General features: G+C 53.2%; 1 protein-coding gene across 2 annotated transcripts in view; it reads left to right on the top strand.

The window, feature by feature from the left end:
- GRIK3 (glutamate ionotropic receptor kainate type subunit 3) overlaps positions 1-18,139 on the top strand; it is a 110,130-nt gene that overhangs the window by 66,742 nt on the left and 25,249 nt on the right. For both annotated transcript variants that reach the window (XM_074162000.1, XM_074161997.1), the window contains exons 5-10: positions 191-244; positions 3,652-3,825; positions 5,755-5,898; positions 8,948-9,055; positions 12,790-12,903; positions 16,879-17,082. In XM_074162000.1, coding sequence (XP_074018101.1) covers positions 191-244; positions 3,652-3,825; positions 5,755-5,898; positions 8,948-9,055; positions 12,790-12,903; positions 16,879-17,082 — 798 coding nt within the window. The remainder of the gene's footprint in view (positions 1-190; positions 245-3,651; positions 3,826-5,754; positions 5,899-8,947; positions 9,056-12,789; positions 12,904-16,878; positions 17,083-18,139) is intronic.

Raw genomic sequence — 18,139 nt, 5'->3', positions numbered from 1 at the left:
CCATACGGACAGGCTGCTTTATGGTCATTCTGCACAGGCTGATGTAAGGTTGCTCGTTGTATCTGAGAAGGAAAGGCAACTCCTTTCTCCCAGCTGTGCCAACAGCAGCGAGCCTGGGTTTTATGTTGTGTGACTGTTGTTATATTCCTGTATCCGCTCTTACTAATCTCCTTTCCCTACTCTCCCCAAGGCCATGGCAATGGGAATGATGACAGAATACTACCACTTCATCTTCACCACTCTGGTAAAGTATCTCATCTGTGCAAACACCGTCACCCCCACCGCGGAGCTGGCTGGGGAGGGAGAGGCAGGAGAGCGGGCTGGGGTCGCTCATCGCAGAGCTGCAGGGCACGAAGGCGGTGGGGTGGGAAGAGTGGGGCAAAGGGGAGACTGTACCCTGAGAGAAGGCGAGAGTGGGGCTGGAGTCAGCTTCAGGTCAGAATCACCCACGATGACTTGGCTGTAGCATCTCTGGACTGCGGCGGTGTTGTTCTGAGAGGTGTCAGTCTTTGCCGTGGCTGCCTGTGGACGGGCTCCCTGCTCCGGCTCCGCACAGATGTACGTTCTGGTTTTATTGCCCCCCCCCAGTCATTTTGATTTCAGCGCAGCTCCCACGCACTGACAGAGGAGCGTGTGTGTGACTTTGGGAGGCTGTAGTCCCGCAGACAGTAAGAACGGGGGGGGGAGTGTTTCCGAGGGTTCACCTCAGGCTCCCTGGGAGCCAGGAGCAGCCCCGCTGCGGTCAGTAGCTCCTGCCGCAGGTTTATTTTGCATGAGAAGAGCTCGGCTTGAAATTAACTCCACTCCCATTAAACATGGGCCAGTTCTTCTCTGACTCCAGGAGGCGTTTTGGTTTGGGTTTTTTGGCACGCCGCTTGTGTTTCCATTTAGGATGCTATTGTCTGATATACTGTTGAATTTTGTGTGATTTTGAAAATCCAATTTATCTTTTTGCCTTTAGGAAAGAAACAGACTAAACTAACCCTTAAAAACTGAAAAATTTATTTTTCAAATGCAAAAGACATTTTAATTACCCCTGCTGCCATTATCTATTCCAGGCAGCTTTAAGCATTTCCCAGATAACCTCCTATTAATCAGCCCCAGCTGAGCCTAGAGTACATTTCATGTGTAGGTACAGCCTGGAGGTGGGAAAAGAAGAATTATAATAAATTAATAGATAAGCAATCACAATTAATGCCACTTTCCTGAAATAACAGTTATATCATGGGAAAGATATTTTAATCTGTCGTTCCTTAAGGCAATGTTTTCCTAGCTTGCAATGCATGTGCTTCGGCTTCTGCGGTACTAGACCCATGGGGTGCTAATGAATTAGTCTATTATGTTATACTGAATGTTTCTAAAAGGTCCCCAGTCAATACCGAGCACAGTGTATCAACACTTGGCATGAAACGCTTCAACATTTTGCTAGGCAGCAAGACTACAGTTCACTGATTTCAGCATGAAGAGCCCCATCAGCCTTTTCTACAGAGGAGGAGGAGGAGGAGGAGGAGGGACCCTTCCCAGCCTCTGTCTAACGCACGCACAGATTTTACACCCTGCAAAGTCCCAAGCAGCGGCAGCCCCCTGACACTCAGCACTTCCAGGAATTTCTCAGCAGCTTGTGAACACGAGTCCTTGCAAACACAGACGTTTCCCCACTGCCTGCTGTCACTTCTGCCGCTCGCAGGGGTTACGGGGGGACAGAACCAGGAACCTCGTCCCAGGCCTTGAGTCGCCGCAAACAGCAATTACACACCACCCTCCCCTCTCCCCGTTAGGGACCAAACCAGGCCAGTCCAGCTTCCCACGGGCGCTGATGGGCAGGTATTCTGGTTAAACTCAGTATACCTGGGGCTCGTGACACGACACGAGTGTGCTCGTGACCGAGGACATCAGGGATGTTTATCCCAACGGCGCTGGACACACACACCTCCCAGTACAGCCACAGTCACTCCTCCCAGCGACAGCCCCCCGAGCAAGCCCATGCCCAGCCGGGATCCCCATCCATCCAGGTGATATAAGCATCTGAGTTAAACAACTGTATTTGCCTTAGTCACTGTAAGTCATTTAAAAGTCAACATTATGGCCTGGTTTTCACAATGCCCTTTAACAAAAGGGTAGAGGTTTGTACTTGCAATTTTTCAGGGAAAAAAAACAACACCAACCAAACACCACAGACCCTGGACTCTGTAGTGGGTGTGATTAATGGCTCAGTCCCCAGCTGCACCTGCAGATGCAATGTGGCATCCATCAGCAGCACGTCTGGGGGGGCGAAGTCAGAGGCCAGTGCTTAAGGAAAAGATCAAACCCCCAAAGCTTATTAAAGCAAAACAGCTGTAAGAATTCATGGCTCTCCCGCTGGGAATGGAGTCTCAGTCACTGGCAAGAGCTGCCTCTGCTATGCTTTGCTGAGGGCGGTGTTTTAGGACCACTGCTTTTCCAGCCGCCCCCCGTGGGCAGATCAGAGCTCGCTGCATCCTCCACAGGATGGAGGCTGTGTCCGGATGAACCCACGGCGTGGCTGTGTCTTACCAGTATGGCCACCTTATGCAAAACACCACCAGCCACACCATATCATGCCGTATTTAAACTCTTTTTTGTAATCCCTTGTGAGAGTAACAAGCATCATTCCCACATTCACCCCCACCCTCTATCACAGAAGACTGGTGCTGCTTTTCCGCCTCCCCACATTTTTACTGCCGTTGATCACTTGCAGCCGTTATTCAGGATAAACTCTGATTAAATATGTCCCATCCAACAAATGATCCCCATTAACGAAGCCCCCTCCCAACTGCCATTCCCCACCACATTCACGGATGACCCCCCCAGCTCGGCTGCCCTGGGTTGTGCAGAGCAGCTCAGCTCACGCTCCCCCAGGCTGTCCAACCCCAGGCTGCTCGGACCAGTCACTGGGCACTGAAGTTAATCCCTGAGCTGAAGTTAATATTTAGACGTGCGGCGGAGCCAAGAGATGCATTAAAGAAGCGCAGCGGCCTCCACATCCCCCTTGCTGCTGCCAAGCGCTGCTGGCGGGCTGGCTGCCAGCAGAGCCCGGGACTGCCTGCCTTGGTAAATCGGATAAAGGGCACTCTCATTCACTTGCAGACTGTGTAGGCTGGTCGTAATGTCAAGAAACGCGTCTTAGTTCCTCTCTGATAGCCGTCTGCAAATTGGCATTCTGCATTCAGAGTTACTCTGTCATCCGCAGCACCCTGCGGGCTTCGGCACTCACAGCGAATCCTCCTCGGAAAGGCCCCCGGGAGCTTCGGCGACAGGAGCTCTGCCTTGTCACCCCCCCCCTCCTTGGTCACAAGCCTCTGTTTTGACGGTTACAGAGAGCAATTCTGGTTTTCTCCCCACAATCCACTTGCCTCTTTTATGCAGAGAGTGAGTTCTTTGGCAGGAGCTTCGCTCTGCGGCGTGCGGGTGAACCTGCAGGCGCGACACCGAGTTCCCCCGCACCTACGAGTCCCCGCAGGCAGCGCCTGATGGCACCAGACAGCACAGCCCCCCGACTCACGAGGGCACCGGGCTGCCCCCCACCTTCTGCGGGCTCTGCCTTCCCACCTCAAACACAGACCTGAACCGATGCAGAAAAGACAAACAAAACAAAGCTAAACAAAATGTTTAAACTGGTTTCTCTCTTTTAAGGATCTTTATGCATTAGACCTAGAACCATATCGCTACTCTGGGGTGAACCTGACCGGCTTCCGGATCCTCAACGTGGAGAACCCGCACGTATCCTCCATCATCGAGAAGTGGTCCATGGAGCGGCTGCAGTCGGCGCCCAAGGCGGAGCTGGGGCTGCTGGACGGCGTGATGATGGTACGAGAAGTTTAAACACAGCACGGGGGAAGTCTGGGGAGCAGACCAGGGTGGAAGAGAAGGCAGGAATGTTCGTTAAGGGCTAAGTGTCACAGTAATTGGTTGTTGTACCAGTAACAGCTCATCCCAGGTGTCTTTCCCGAGGTGGCTACTTGCGTTCTTTAATAACCGCCCCTCAAGTGCAGCGCGTGCCGCTGGGGGGTGCCCTGCAGCCCCCTCCTGGGTTGACACTCGCCTTTTGCAGGCCCAGCTGGCGCGGATTTGCTGGTTTTGAGAGAGTGTGTCCCTTCCCTCCCCTCCCTTCTGCCAGTAAGGATCTGCAGGGCTCCAGCTACCACCATCTCCCCGCAGCCCCCAAGAGCAGCCCAGCCCCAGTTCCCGGGCACTGGGAGCCCAGGACTCAGTGGGACTGGGCCAGGCGATTCCCTGAGATCCATGCAGGGGAAAAGAGCCAAAGCTGTGCCCAGAGCTGCTTTGCTGCAGCTTTGATGAGTCCTTTAGGGTCTGGTGGCAGCTCTGCTCCGCTGAGCTCCTGCTCGGAAGGTACGGCACCTGCTCGGCCATCTGTGCCCCCCGCCAGGCTGTCCCCGACCCCCGGAACTGCTGACTGGCTCCCTGCTTCCCTCTCCCTTCAGATCTGCCAGAAACCCCACCACAAGTGGCAAAGCCTCCCAGACTTTCACCTTGAAACAGCTCCTTGTATCCCTCCTCTTTATTTTTCCTTGGAGGAGAGCCCCATCATCCTCCTTTTGCCACGAAATCACTGGGACAGGTTCCTGTACCCCCAGACTCACACGCCCCGTCCCCGCTGCTGCGAGCACAAGCCCAGGGGACACGGGTCACATCCCTGCTCTTCGTGCCGGGGTGCTGCAGGAGGGGAAGGTCACGGGCACGGCTGCCAACGCGGGAGGATTTTCTCCACAGCCACGTCCTGTTAGATATTTGCCCAGTTATTTGCTGTATTATTTTGTTTTATTGTGTTTTATACGCTGCCGCTACACTCACATCTGGTTTGTAGCTTTGTGAAGCCAACAAATAATGTATTTTCACTAGAAGGACTGACCATATCGGAGTGAAAAATAAATCCAATTCTTTTGATCAGTGTTTGGAGATGAGATGGGGCATCTCAAATTGAATCTAAAACCATCGCATTATATGGAACAAAAAAAGAAGTTCTCCCTAGTTCAAATCACTGAAATGTGGGAAGATGTTACAAATCTGTGAGGTCCTGATTTCAGTGACAGTTTGGGTCATATTGGAAAATTCCATGCCCAGGGACAAGCCGTTTAACTTCTCTGTTTCTTATTTCCCCATGTATAAAATAGCATGGACTATATGTTCTCATATAGGCTTTTTTTACACAGACAAAACAGACTAAATAAGAAAATTTTGTTACTATCTTCTGCATTTAGAAATAGCGAGCTGCCCTCTTTGACAATACAGTAGCACGTGCCCCAGAAACGGAACAGATGCACACAGACAAATGACATTTTCCCCATCTCTGGGTTTAAGACAGAACGGTGCTCTCTCCATCCAAAGAGCCCCGGCACAGAAACTCCGGCTGCTGAGGCTTTGTCACGTGCGGAGCTCCGGGTTCCGGGGACGGGTTTCGCGTGAGGGGTCACCCGGAGGTTTAGACAAGCCCCGTGTTAAAGCACAGGCATTTACACCATCTCTGGAGATCCCGGGGGTCTCTGAGAGCCCAGCCCTGCCTTTGGGCGCTGGGTGGGACACCCGGGGCTGGGATGGTGGAGAGGGGACCGGGACAGAGAGACCCTCAGGTCCCAGGGGTGCTGGGCGGGGGGTGACTCAGAGGGGGTTCTTTGCAGCTTCTCCTGCCACACTTTAGGGACACCCCGCTGCTTTGACGGCCCAATGTTCCTTGCTCTGGAATGGCTGCTGACACACACGCTGTTCCCCTGTGTTTAGACAGACGCTGCCCTGCTGTACGACGCCGTGCACGTGGTCTCCGTCTGCTACCAGCGCGCCCCTCAGATGACCGTCAACTCCCTGCAGTGCCACCGCCACAAAGCCTGGAGGTTCGGTGGCCGCTTCATGAATTTTATAAAAGAGGTAAAAGCATGATTTGCAACTATAATCGCCTCCCACTAAGGCAAACCTTCCCCAGCAGGAGCTGTGCTGCTCGGCGCAGGCAGGGAGGCAGGGGGCAGAGAGACTGGTGGGTTCAGGGGTATAAACACCCCCTGCCTGGGCAGGTACAACTGGATGAGCAGCACGAGTGCACCCAGAGAGGAACAATGCTGTCTCTGCCTTCAAAATAACATCCGTGCAGCCATGCCAAAATGTCCAAACCAAGCCAAAATCTCCCATGCTGTCACTGGGACTTGCCCTGGCCCCTTCTTGCGTCAAGAGCAGCTGGACCGCTCTCTCTCTGAGGCCGTTCCTTAATGGAGCAACAGCCATTTCCCTCTCACAGGAACATTTGCTCGGGGTCCACAAAGGGCACTCGGTGCCGCTCAGTGCCGGTGGCCGTGCCGGCAGCGCTGTGTGTCACTGCCCGTGTGCCCAGGGGTGGCCTTGGCAGAGCCACCGCTTTAGCGAGCGGGGAGCCAGGGGGGCGAGGAGGCAGCTCCCTTCCCTCTCCACTCTCAGTCGTTATGATTTCTCTCTGTGCAGCCCACGTAATTGTTTGTTTGCATCTGGCTTAAGCGGGCGAGCAGACCCGATCGCGGGTGTTTGGGAGCGGCGAGCTCTGCAAGGGAGCGCAGCGCTGCGAGAGGTGGCCAGATCCCCCCAAAACGCCCCTCACCCTGCACTCCCCCCCCGGGGTTTGCTCTGTCTGCAAAAAGGAACCCTCACGTAGGAAAAAAATGAAGGCAGAGCTGCAGGGAGATACTGCAGACCCACCAGATATGTCTTTGTGATAAAAAGCCCTTAATTACCCTAAGGCCTTTTAAAACTTCTGTGCCCGTGGCACGTCACGGGGGAAGTTACGGGACTGGCTGCAGCGCAGGAGACACGGCTGGGCTGTATTTAAAAGGCTGAGTATAAAAGCCCCTAAAGTTTATAAAGAGAAAAGAGTAGAAGCACATTGTTAATCGTTACTGTGATTCCTGCTGCGGACCCCACGGACCCTGGACGCAGGCACGTCCCTGCAGAGAGAGCGCCCGGAGCCCAGGGAGCTGCAGGGAGGGAGGAGGGAGGAAGAACGATTCCCATCGCACAGAGAGAATGAACTTATTTCTTAATAGGCACTGAAGATGGTATCTCTCCTCTCTCTGCCTCTCTCTCTCTCTCCTTTTTCATGTTTTGTTCACTCCTGCAGAAAGCCGCTCCAGCCGGCTGCCAAAAGAGAGTGTAAATAATTTGTTTGGTTGGCTCCTTTTGCAAATTACCCCGAGCCTCACACTCCAGCGCCCGCCTGTTGTTTCCCTTCCTGGCACCACCTCGGCTCCTCGCAGGGATGAGCTTCCTCCCCACCGCAGCCACAACACACAGTAATTGCTCTCTCTGCCCCCCCCGAAAAGACAAAGCCTGGCCACAGACACCCGCTCCCCCGGCCCCGGGCTCCCCCCGACACCGGCACCCTCTGTGTGCCCCCCCTGCTCCAGCGCTGCCACTCCTGGGGGGAAGCCCCGCTTGTTCCCACTTGCCGAGGGGCGAAGGGGCCGGGACGGTGGCCCTGCCAGCCCCAGGGAGGCCACCTTCCCCCGTGTGCCATCAGGGCTCCCCAGAAAGCGGGGGGAGCGGGCGCGGGGGGCGAGGGGACACACAGAGACCGTGGCCCCGCAGGAGGTGCAGGGCTCCGCACAGAGCTGCATTTGCTCCAGCCGGGTACATCAAACACTCTGTGTTTTCCCGGGCTCCCGGGGGGCTCTGCGGGCTGCGCGTCCCACAGGCAAACCACCTGCACGCCACAATGAGCAAACTGAGCACAGCCGTCCCCAAAACCCAGGGGTGGAGAGGCCGGGAGGAGGCTGTTCCTCGGGAATTAATGAGGAAGAGCAAGGGGAATGTATTTACTGGGAAACATGCCAGTCGCTGCCCCCTGAGGATCCATTATGCCACCTTCACCACTCTGGGATATCTCAAGCTCCCCCACCCGTAAAGGAAACCCATTCATCAGCGAGGAGCTCTGCTCAGGGGAAGGAGCCCGAGTCCCAGCTCCCCACTGCTGGGATGCGGTTGCGAAGCAGCAAACCCTGGCAGCCCCTGGCAGCCCCCCGGGAGCACCCTCCCGGGAGAGATGCTACAGCACATCCCAGCACGGTCCCCGGGCAGAGCAGGCACCGAACACCACCCTGTCCCTTAGCGCCTGCCCTGCTAACACAGCCTGCATGGGATATCTGGGGGTCTCTCACCCCCTAAATCAGAGACATTAATCCTGGTGGTGCCGCAAAGCGCACAGTGGAAAAGACACAGCATCACAGCATAATTGTATTTGAAATGAATCTGGACATCTTTACCCCAAGCTCCTGCTCAGAGCAGGACCAGCGCCCAAGGCAGACCAGGTTGTGCAGGACCTCGACCACTCAGACACTGAGAATCTCCAGGATCGGGGTTTCCCTGGCCCCTTCGGGCTCACACTGCCCCAGACTGAACGATGGAACCCACACGGCAGCGCCCACCCGATTCCCAGCCCGTTCCAGAGCAACGGAGCCCGCTGGCACGGACAAGCCCTTAGCGCTGCTGCTCCACTCTCCATCTGAAAGGAAGGAGGGGAGCACTCAGGACATTTTAGCTTCCACACACCTTGGAAGCATCAGCAGGTTTGTGCAAAAAAGGATTATTTATGAGCTCGACTGGAGCTGTCCCAAGCCCAGGCTCCCCGCAGCCCGGTATTTATCAGCTCTACAAGGATAAATGCAGCACACAAGGATGCTGTGATAAATGCAAGGAGTTTTCTACTGAGTCATCATGTCCTGCAACAGCTGGTGAGCACAAAAGGTGCGAGCAAAAATTGTAGCAAGGACTGCAAGAGAGTTAAGAAAATCTACAGCCCTGTCTGCAGCCCCAACGGTGACAGAGGGGATTATTAATTAATCATGCTCTTTGGGGAGAAAGAACCAGTATAAGGACTAATTAAAAGAACGTACAGTGGAGGGCAAAAGATTATTTATGATACCAAGTAACAGCCCTGCTACTTCTTCTCTTTCCACAGGCTCAATGGGAAGGACTAACGGGACGAATTGTCTTTAATAAAACTAGCGGCTTACGGACAGATTTTGACTTGGATATCATCAGCCTCAAAGAAGATGGTCTGGAAAAGGTAGGCAGGGTTTGTCTTGTCTGCGTGCGGCTTAGTCTAACCCTGATACTCAGGCAACAGAGAAAATGGTTGGTGGTTGTATTCTTTCCATGTTTTCTGGTTTTTACATAAAAGGATATTTACTTTGTGGGATTTCTCAATCCTTTTCCATCCCTCAACCGTGACTCACTAGCCCCGAAGCGAGGTGCGGGGGATTACAGTGACTACTGCAGAAGCGCTTGTGGCACTTTCCTGGGATAGTGGAAGCAGAAGAAAACTTTCTGAGCAGGCGTTAACCTCTCCTTGCCCAGGCAAAGGTGGAAGGAATAAAGTCCCACCCCCCCATCTTGCTGGGCTCACTTACAAAATGTTGATTTTTCCCCGAGGAGGCAAAAGCTCTTGAAAGCATCATCTCTGTGTGATTTCCCACAATTAAAACTGCCTGAGGCTTGGAAATGGCACCAGCTTGTTCCAGCCTAGGTTTTGGAAGAGGAGGCAGTGTGTATTTGTTTGGTTCTTCTCTGTGATATCTAAGGGACAATAAGAAAAGAAGGGAAGTGTGGTTTTGCCTGGCTGGAGGGGTCTAGTTCGGTGGCCACCCAGAGGCGACAGGGCACAAAGGCTGAGGCTCAGATCCTCCTCATTAGTGCAAATCTCCTCTGGGCACAGGAACACAATGCTGATCTGCAAATCTGATTCTCAGGTGTTCATGGGGATTTAATTTCCTTTTCTTCAATTACTTTTCAAAAAGAAACCAACCCAAAAGGCAGTATGCGAACCATTACAGCTCCTAGAACACGGGTTTCAAGGCGAGAACAGTTCATTTAAGACCAAAGAGAGCAGCGAGTGGCCTGAAGTGGAGCAAGCGGTGCCCGTTGGAGAGCCGATCCCGACAGGAGCTCTGCCCAGGGCTCTGCTCTAATCAGGCTCCTCACGACAGCCCGCGAGGAGCCTGACCCCCTTTGAGAGTGATTCCGAGTCCCCGCTCTGCTAAAGGTGCCCAGCAGATTTACGGGAGAGCGACCGGGCAGCAAATCCCTTTCTGGCGCAGCGTCTGCCCCTCGACACGCCAAGGTGCCCAGGGCAGCCGGGGCTGAGCCGCGTCCTGCAGCCTCCGGGCAGGGACAGGCTCTGGGGCCGTGGGAAACGCCAGCCCCGAGCCCAGAGAGGGGCTTTCAATTAACCCTGCGGCCAGTGGCCCAACAGGCACAGACGACGTCCCCAGTTGGGGCTGGGGAACGAGTCAAACGGTGCAGGTAGGCAGCCCCCGAGGCCGGAGGCAGCAGTTTGATGACCCCCCTGTTCGGAGGGGACGGATCCTGCGCAGAGAAGCTCCCTGAGACCAAACAGCTTGATTTCCCCATCCCCCTTTTTTACAGCTTGTTCTTCCTTCGCTTCGAAATAAATTGTCGCCACGCTTTCACACCACAGCACGAGTTCCTTGCTGCATGTAAAAAATCTCAAGGTCACCACCCCGCTCTCCTCGTGGGGATTTTTTGGTGTCAAATACAGAATAAAGAAAACGTTTCAAATAAACCCAGTGACCTTCAGTCTCAGCTGTCATCAGCCGAGCCTGGGCAGGCAGGAGGGGAGAGGGGAGCAGGGGAAGACGCCTCCTTCTCACAGGAACTGAGCAAGAGACCATCTTTGCAGCCTGACTTCTTATTTTACAAGATATTTTGTTCAAAGAGTCTAAAACAAAAAAAACCCAACACGTGTTTTTGGAGTAGAGTGGCACCAGCTCTGCTGGGGAGCCGTGTTGGGAGAATAATAAAAAACTGTACGAGTATTTGGTTACCATGTGAATCTAAATGTTTAAGCACAACTGCAATATCTATCCGTCACACTAACACTCCTCAGGTGTACAGGAGAATAGCTGGCACCAGCCCTATTTATTGCTATTGTGTGTCACATAAAGCCCAGAGGAAGCCGCCAAACCTTGATGCATTCTCTGTACAGCCCTTCAACTTTTGTCTCCAGCAATTCAGAGATTTCACAGTTCCCACTATTATTTTTTTGAAAGCTTCTTGTCAGCTCTAGAGGGGTTTTAAAGTATCGATGTCAAATCTCTGCTGAAGCTGGGTTTCTGTCAATAGTTAATCTGAAATAACAAAACGCCAAACTACAAACAAATCCCGTACGGATTGTGCATGATGTATAATAGCTTGTATTTGTTGAGCTTTGGGATTGAACTCCTGATCCTTATACCTCCTGGATGTTCCAGGGATTACAGGAGTATTAACTAAACCTAATTACATGTAGTTTGACTATCTGACTTGCACAGTTCTCTTCATGCACTTTTTTTTTCTTTTTCTTTCCTTTTTTAATATTTTAAAGTGATTAATTCTGCCTTAAGTGCCATGTATTTAATTTTCTTAAAGAAAACTTAGCAAGGCACTGCTGTGGCCTCTTAGACTTGCTTCTCTTTTCCTATGCACAGTAATAATCCTCTGACACGGCAGCTCTTGTGCGATCGAAGGAGCTAGGGGGGATTGCTTAGGTTTTACCTGAAATATTTAGAGCCTTTCACAAAGTTCATGGAAACTCTTCTAGAATTTATTACTTTTTTTTTGCCAGGCAGCATTGCTCATTACAAAGTCTCTTTTTGGGGATGCAGTAAAACCAAGTCCTCCCTTTGGACTGCGAAGAGGTTGAAGAATCTTAAAAATAGCAATAAATAAAACCTGGGAAGTTCGTGGCTCCCCAGTGGGTTTGAGTTATCTGCCTTTGGTTTCTCTCTGAGTCCTGTCTCACAGTTTGACCCTACAGATGGATCGTTCTGTTCCCATTTCCACATGGGGTTTTCTTTTTTCTCGCTCTCAGCCTGGCTGTGTGGCCACCCCGCTCCGGCTCTTGGCAGCGATCCCATATTCCTCCAGCTTTCCCAACATTTTATCTCACCGTCACAGTCCTTTAGCCCCTCCTGCCTTCAAAGTTTGTTCTGAAGCCTCCCCTGCACCGTGGAGATCAGGTTAACAGGCTTAGAGTCGCCCAGACGAGTTTTTTTAGAGAGAGACATATCTTGCTATTTCTGGGTCAATAGGCTTCTTCAAAGTCTAATGATTTATTGAAATTGAGAGCCTGAGAAAAACAGAGCACCTCAGACTGACGAGGACGGTGGCTGCGCTGCCTGTGCCCACACGTGAGGAAATCCGCTGCCGGTCCCTCCTCCGCCTTTGCTGCCGGGACCGAGAGCTCCCGCCGCGGGGGCTTCCCTGTGGGGGCCACCAGGCCCTTCCAAGGGGACCTGTCAGAAGCCTCCGCACAGTTCCCACAGTGCAGAGGACGGGAACGGTCCCCACCAGGGCTCTGCAGAGCTGCTCAGGCCATTTTTAACTTTCCCCACCAATTTGCTTTGGTGGGGAAACAGAAAAGAAAGAAAATGGCCTCATTTTTGTATTTGTTTTCTTTTGTTCTGCTTTATCCTTGCCCAGAGTTGTCTCTTCAGCACATTCTGATTGTTTGCTCTACCCAGTACCTTTGCAAACTCTTCAGTCAGCCCCTAAATTCCAATCACTGCCATCTCCTTTCACGCACCTGCATCAGAGGGCAGGGTGAGGGCTGGTCACTGTGCCTGGGCAGCTGGAGTGACCTGCAACCAAAGGGTTAATCTAAATTTTCTGTTTAGGTGACACAAGATGATAATTTCAGCTTCGCTTCTGTTTCCTGTAGATGACAGAACCAACCTCCGTTTGCTGAGAGCAAGCGAGTAACGTGGCGGGTGTTCACGCGGTTTTTTGCTTGCTTGGTTTCAGGTCGGAGCGTGGAGCCCTTCCGACGGTTTGAACATCACCGAAATTTCCAAAGGACGAGGGCCTAACGTCACCGACTCGCTGAGCAACAGATCTCTGATTGTCACCACTGTCCTGGTAGGAGATTGCAAGCCTGGCTTTTTCCTCCACCCACAGATCTCGGGGGTATCTGGTACCTCTGAAACCTCACAGCATCCCGGTGCGGATCCGCTCCCGCGCAGGCTGCCGGCAGTCAGGCTGGGGCTGCGCGTCTTCCCTGTGCCCTGGAGGCTGCTGCTCGCCCCGGCCAAGCTCCTCCGCTTCAGTCGCCCGGCGGGTCCCCTGTCCCCCCTCGCTCCCCTCATGAGCGCGGGAGCTTGTGTGTGCTCAGCTCCAGGAACGCTCCCAGTCGCCCATTTATCCCCAGCGCCCGGGCGGGCAGCAGGCACTGCCAGAGGCCGGCACGGCTTCCTCGGGTAGGAGTGGTCTTGTTACAGGAGAAAATACTGAGAACAAGCAGACACCCCGGCTTGGCTGTGACAATCCTGTTTCTTTCCCCCTCTTAAGTCCATATTTGATAACCCAGCTAAGAGTAATGCCGTTACCCAGCAAACCACGGCTGCTTAACAGGTCTGCTCCGCTCCCAGCTGTCACGCTGCATTTTGTTCTCACGTTCGCTATTGGATTTGACAGCAGGCATCAGATCAGAATGAATTTTTATTTACTATCTAATGAATTATGACTAGTGGCATTGGTTTCTATGTGGCTGTGTTACACAGTGCGGGCTCATGGCCCGGCACCGGGAAGCAACAAAACCCACCAGCCCTCGGACACCCTCCCCGCAACCGGGCCTGAATTATGGTTTTGCCAATGGAAATTTTTTTGGCCCCTTTATGGTCCATATTTTCAGGGAGCATAAAGGTATATGTGGTAAAGATCCAGCTGGGGATGCAGTCCCCAGTGCAGAGCAGTGTGATCCCTCCTGAGGTCCATCCTTCCCAAAAGGACAGGACCTGCCAGAGTGGGGTTTGTGTTACAGAGGAACAGGACCAGGGAAGTGCCCAGAAGAGAATAGGGAAAGGGAATGCTTGGTCCAGGGCAGAAGAAAGGCTGGAACCAAAGGTCTTGTGTCCCTCTGCAGGAGGTTGCAGAAGGGAAGCAGGCAGAATATGAGCTAAATATGGATGCTGCTGCAGCTTTCCTTGCAAATTAGCCACCCCTCCTAACGAACTTCCCATTCATCACACAACATTTGTTCCAATGGAACATTTTCACTCAAGTCCCTCTCTCCACGAGTCAGGTACAGGCTCAGCTCTTCGACTGCACTCAGTAACACACCGCTTTCACGTCTCAGCATACAGGGGAGACTGGAGAAGTTCCTTCCCTTCCCAGTCCAAAAGTTTTCTCCCATGCCAGCGCCGCGGGACGGCGGTGGGTGTTGCTGGCAGGGCAGAGCCCCGGTGCCATGCGTTAGTGGAGCCGGCGGCAGCGATGGTTCCCCCCTGGCTCCGGTTGTTGAAATGAACCGAGCCGTCACGTCAGGAATTCCTGCAGAAGCAGCAGAGAAAGGGCCAAGCAACAGGCACTTTGACAATTACACACGCATCAGACTGTAAGCCTGCCCCTGTTGAGACCCTGGCAGCAGCGTGGGTGCACTCAGGCATGATACACACCCTGTGTTTCTTTGGCTGTTTTTTTCTTTTGCATGAAGGATTCTTGGTGTGTTCAGAAAGCACAAATTCAAGTGGTGTTTTTCTAACAACTGGAGAGACCTGCCATGCCAGGTTTAGCTCATTTTAGCAAGGTAACCTAAAGTGCTGCCAGTGCCAGGACGTGAGAGATGCAAATTTTTAGGGCAACATGAATAACATCACATCGCATCGCTCCCAGGTGGAGGCTCAGGATCAGCTCAAAGGGAATTGTTCAACCCATTCTGTGGCTGGATAAAACTCACCAGAAGTTACACAGTGACTCCTCTGCCCCCACTCTCTTTAATTAGAACTGTGTCCTGCAGGTCGAGGACAATTCCTGGGGTGGGAGCCTGGCAGCACTGGGGAGAAGCTGGAGGGACGAGGAAAAGCTGGAGGGATGGGGAGAAGCTGGAGGGATGAGGAGAAGCTGGAGGGATGAGGAGAAGCTGGAGGGACGGGGAGAAGCTGGAGGGATGAGGAGAAGCTGGAGGGACGGGGAGCAGCTGGAGGGATGAGGAGAAGCTGGAGGGATGAGGAGAAGCTGGAGGGACGGGGAGAAGCTGGAGGGATGAGGAGAAGCTGGAGGGATGAGGAGAAGCTGGAGGGACAGGGAGAAGCTGGAGGGATGAGGAGAAGCTGGAGGGACGGGGAGCAGCTGGAGGGATGAGGAGAAGCTGGAGGGATGGCAGCAGAGCTGCCCTGAGCTGGAGGAGGGTGGGCTGAGGGCCAGCAGATAAGTTCAGGACTTTGAGAGCAATAAGGACAGGACTGAGGGAAACCAGAAAAGAGGCATCTTGTCAGGGGTAGGAGGCACGGCCAGAGCTGGGGATAGGTCTGGGTCTAGGGTGCAATAATCACTGTACCTCAAAGGCCAGGGCATAATGCAAAATGATGGAGCCAGGAGGAGCCCTGTCAGCCATCTGCCTTAGACATGCTTATTTTGGGCAGCATTTTCATCCCGCACTCTGCGAGCATCTACAAACTGCATAATCTACAAGGGCGGTATCAGTTCCTATTAATTGTGCCCTTCCTTGGGCCTGCAGACGTGCCGGGGCATCTGCCTCGAATCCACTGCTGCCCTGCCATTCCCTTGCCTGCAGGAGGAGGAAACGTGCTTAGACCCCAGTTCTGCAATAATTGCATTTTCATATACTGGATTCTAATCAGAAAATACAACCCTGAATTTTATTTGCACTTGCAACACCCCTTTGTACTTTTGCACTGGTGTAAATGATTGTAGAAAAGCCATAGGAGGAACCTTTAAAAGGAAAAGCATAAAAGGTTATTTTTTCCCCTTTTGCTCATATTGCAGTGACTTGTTGGAAGAGAAATATTACCCCAGCAGCCAGCGCCGCTCTCCCCAAGCAATATGGGAACTGTGAAGTTATGAAATTGAGGGCACCTTCACTGAGAAATCGATTAGCAAACCGAGAGAGCTTGTGAATTGGATGTCTGGCCATTTTCAGTAATAAATTGTGAAATAGTCCGTGAATAAGTGGTTCACAGAGTTCAGAATTACCCCCTAGGAAATGTTTGAGACCTGGAGATACATTACTGAAGCGAGTGGCGTCCTAATGTTCAGTGCTTCGGCTGTTAAATATGTATGTAATCCCTACAGCGCTTCCCAAAATTAATAGTGCTTTATGGCTGCTCTGGAGCCGGTGTATTTATATCAAGATCCATAGATTCAGCTGATTCACAAACAAAGCCCTAATTCCAGGGAAGAAAGCCGAGGAGGAGGCCAGGGAGAGCAGGATTTAACCGAGCCGCGCGTGCCAAGCCAAGTTCTACAGGCGCCATGGTGTCGATTTTGCTTTAGAATTCCACAAATGGAGCCTCAGGTGCTCTCGCCCTCTCCCTCCCCACGCCAGGGCAGGCGGAGATGGAGCAGAAGCTCTCCCTGGGCAGCAGCAGGGCCCCGTGTCCCACCAGCTACTGCCGGCCACGAGGAGAGCAAACCCAACTGGGGAACGTTCTGGGCTGGCCACCGGCCAGGACGGCTCCTGGCCCCGCATTAACCCCCAGCCTCTCGCCGCGGCGAACGACAGGAGTGCGGAGCCGGTCGGCTGCGCTTCTGCTCTGCGGGACGTGGGCTTCCATTTGCCCTCCCCCCTTTTGTTGTTTCTCAACACTCTCTAGTTTCAGAGCATGAAATGGTTATTTTTCTCCCTGAAATCTTACCAAATGGAAAACAGTTGGCTGTTCAGAAGAGACAAAATTAAATTTTGTGGGGTAAACAAGGTTGCTAATTAGCTGATGTGCTGTGCAAAGTTAATTTATTCCCAACATGTCACGGTGCCAGCCCTGCCTGAAAAGCCTGCGCCACGTGGCTCAGGTTGACCCGCAGGGGTGGCCCTGTCCCCGCTGGGAGCTGGGACGGCGGCTGAGCCTCAACGGGGACCTTTTGCCTTCCCCTGCGCAGGAAGAGCCCTTTGTCATGTTCCGCAAGTCCGACACGGCCCTGTTCGGGAACGACCGCTTTGAAGGGTACTGCATCGACCTCCTGAAGGAGCTGGCCATCATCCTGGGCTTCACCTACGAGATCCGGCTGGTGGAGGACGGGAAATACGGGGCGCAGGACGAGAAGGGGCAGTGGAACGGCATGATCAAGGAGCTCATCGACCACGTGAGTGAGGCCCGTCTGCGGCACGGGCTGTCCCCGGGGTTCCTGCCCGGGCTGGGACGGGTGCCCGCTGCTCCCCGGCTGGGGACACCTACAGCGAGCTCCCGACCCCCCCGGGCTCGTCCTGTGGTGCACAGGGGTATCTCTGTGTCTGACTCCTCCAAACATTCATTGGGAGTTCCTGAAAATGGGCATTTTCACAGCACAGGGGTGGGCTCCGTGGCTCCAGCGCAGATCCCCCCCCCCAGTGCCTGCTCTCACCCCCCCGGCACTGCTGCGCTGCCCCTGACAAACACGGGACGGGGCACAGCTCCGAGGTGGCTCCGGGCCCCAGCCCGTGCCAGGCACAGCTCAGCTGAGTCCAGATGACGGATCCAGACGGCAAGAGCAGGTGTATAGGAGACAGTTTAACATATTTTATTTTTTTTAATAAATGCAGCTTATTTTCTAAAATCTCCTGGGACCCGGAGCTCCCCCAGCAACACAGCAGCTGCGCTTTTCCTTCCGCAGCCACTTCCAAAAGCCCATTAAACACCAGTGAAACTGTCGTGACAGCTTTACTCTCGCAGCCGCCAAAAAGTCACCTACTCTGAAACCCGGCTCGAGCCAGGGGTTGCTCAGTTCCCTAATTAGATATTTTGCCTCCAGCACATCCAGTAATCCCAGAAGCCCAGTTAGGGAGGTGAGGAAAGCTGGTGGGTTTATGAATGTCTGATTCCCAGAAAAGGTCTCTGGAAGAAGAGATGAGGACAGAATTAATGTCTGATCCCCGCAGCACAGGCAGCAGCGTAACACAGCTCTCTCCTCAACATCCTGCTCAAGTGGCGCAGCCCTTGGACCACCTCTCGAGTTCCTGGCTACATTTTGAAAACATTGCCTAAGCAGAAAAGAGACAAAAATAATCCCACGTACGTAGCAGCTGTGATGCTCTTACAGTTCATGTGAGAAGAATGTATTTGCTGGGTGAGTCACTCCAGTAAATGAGCTTCGCTGTGAGGAGATAACGGCGCATTGTCTGGAGCGAGACTGCGGCGCTGGGGCTCGGGGAGCGGGGCTGTGT

The sequence above is a fragment of the Numenius arquata genome, chromosome 21, assembly GCF_964106895.1.
Source record: "Numenius arquata chromosome 21, bNumArq3.hap1.1, whole genome shotgun sequence".
NCBI lineage: Eukaryota > Metazoa > Chordata > Aves > Charadriiformes > Scolopacidae > Numenius > Numenius arquata.
This window is presented reverse-complemented; position numbering and strand designations above follow the sequence as displayed.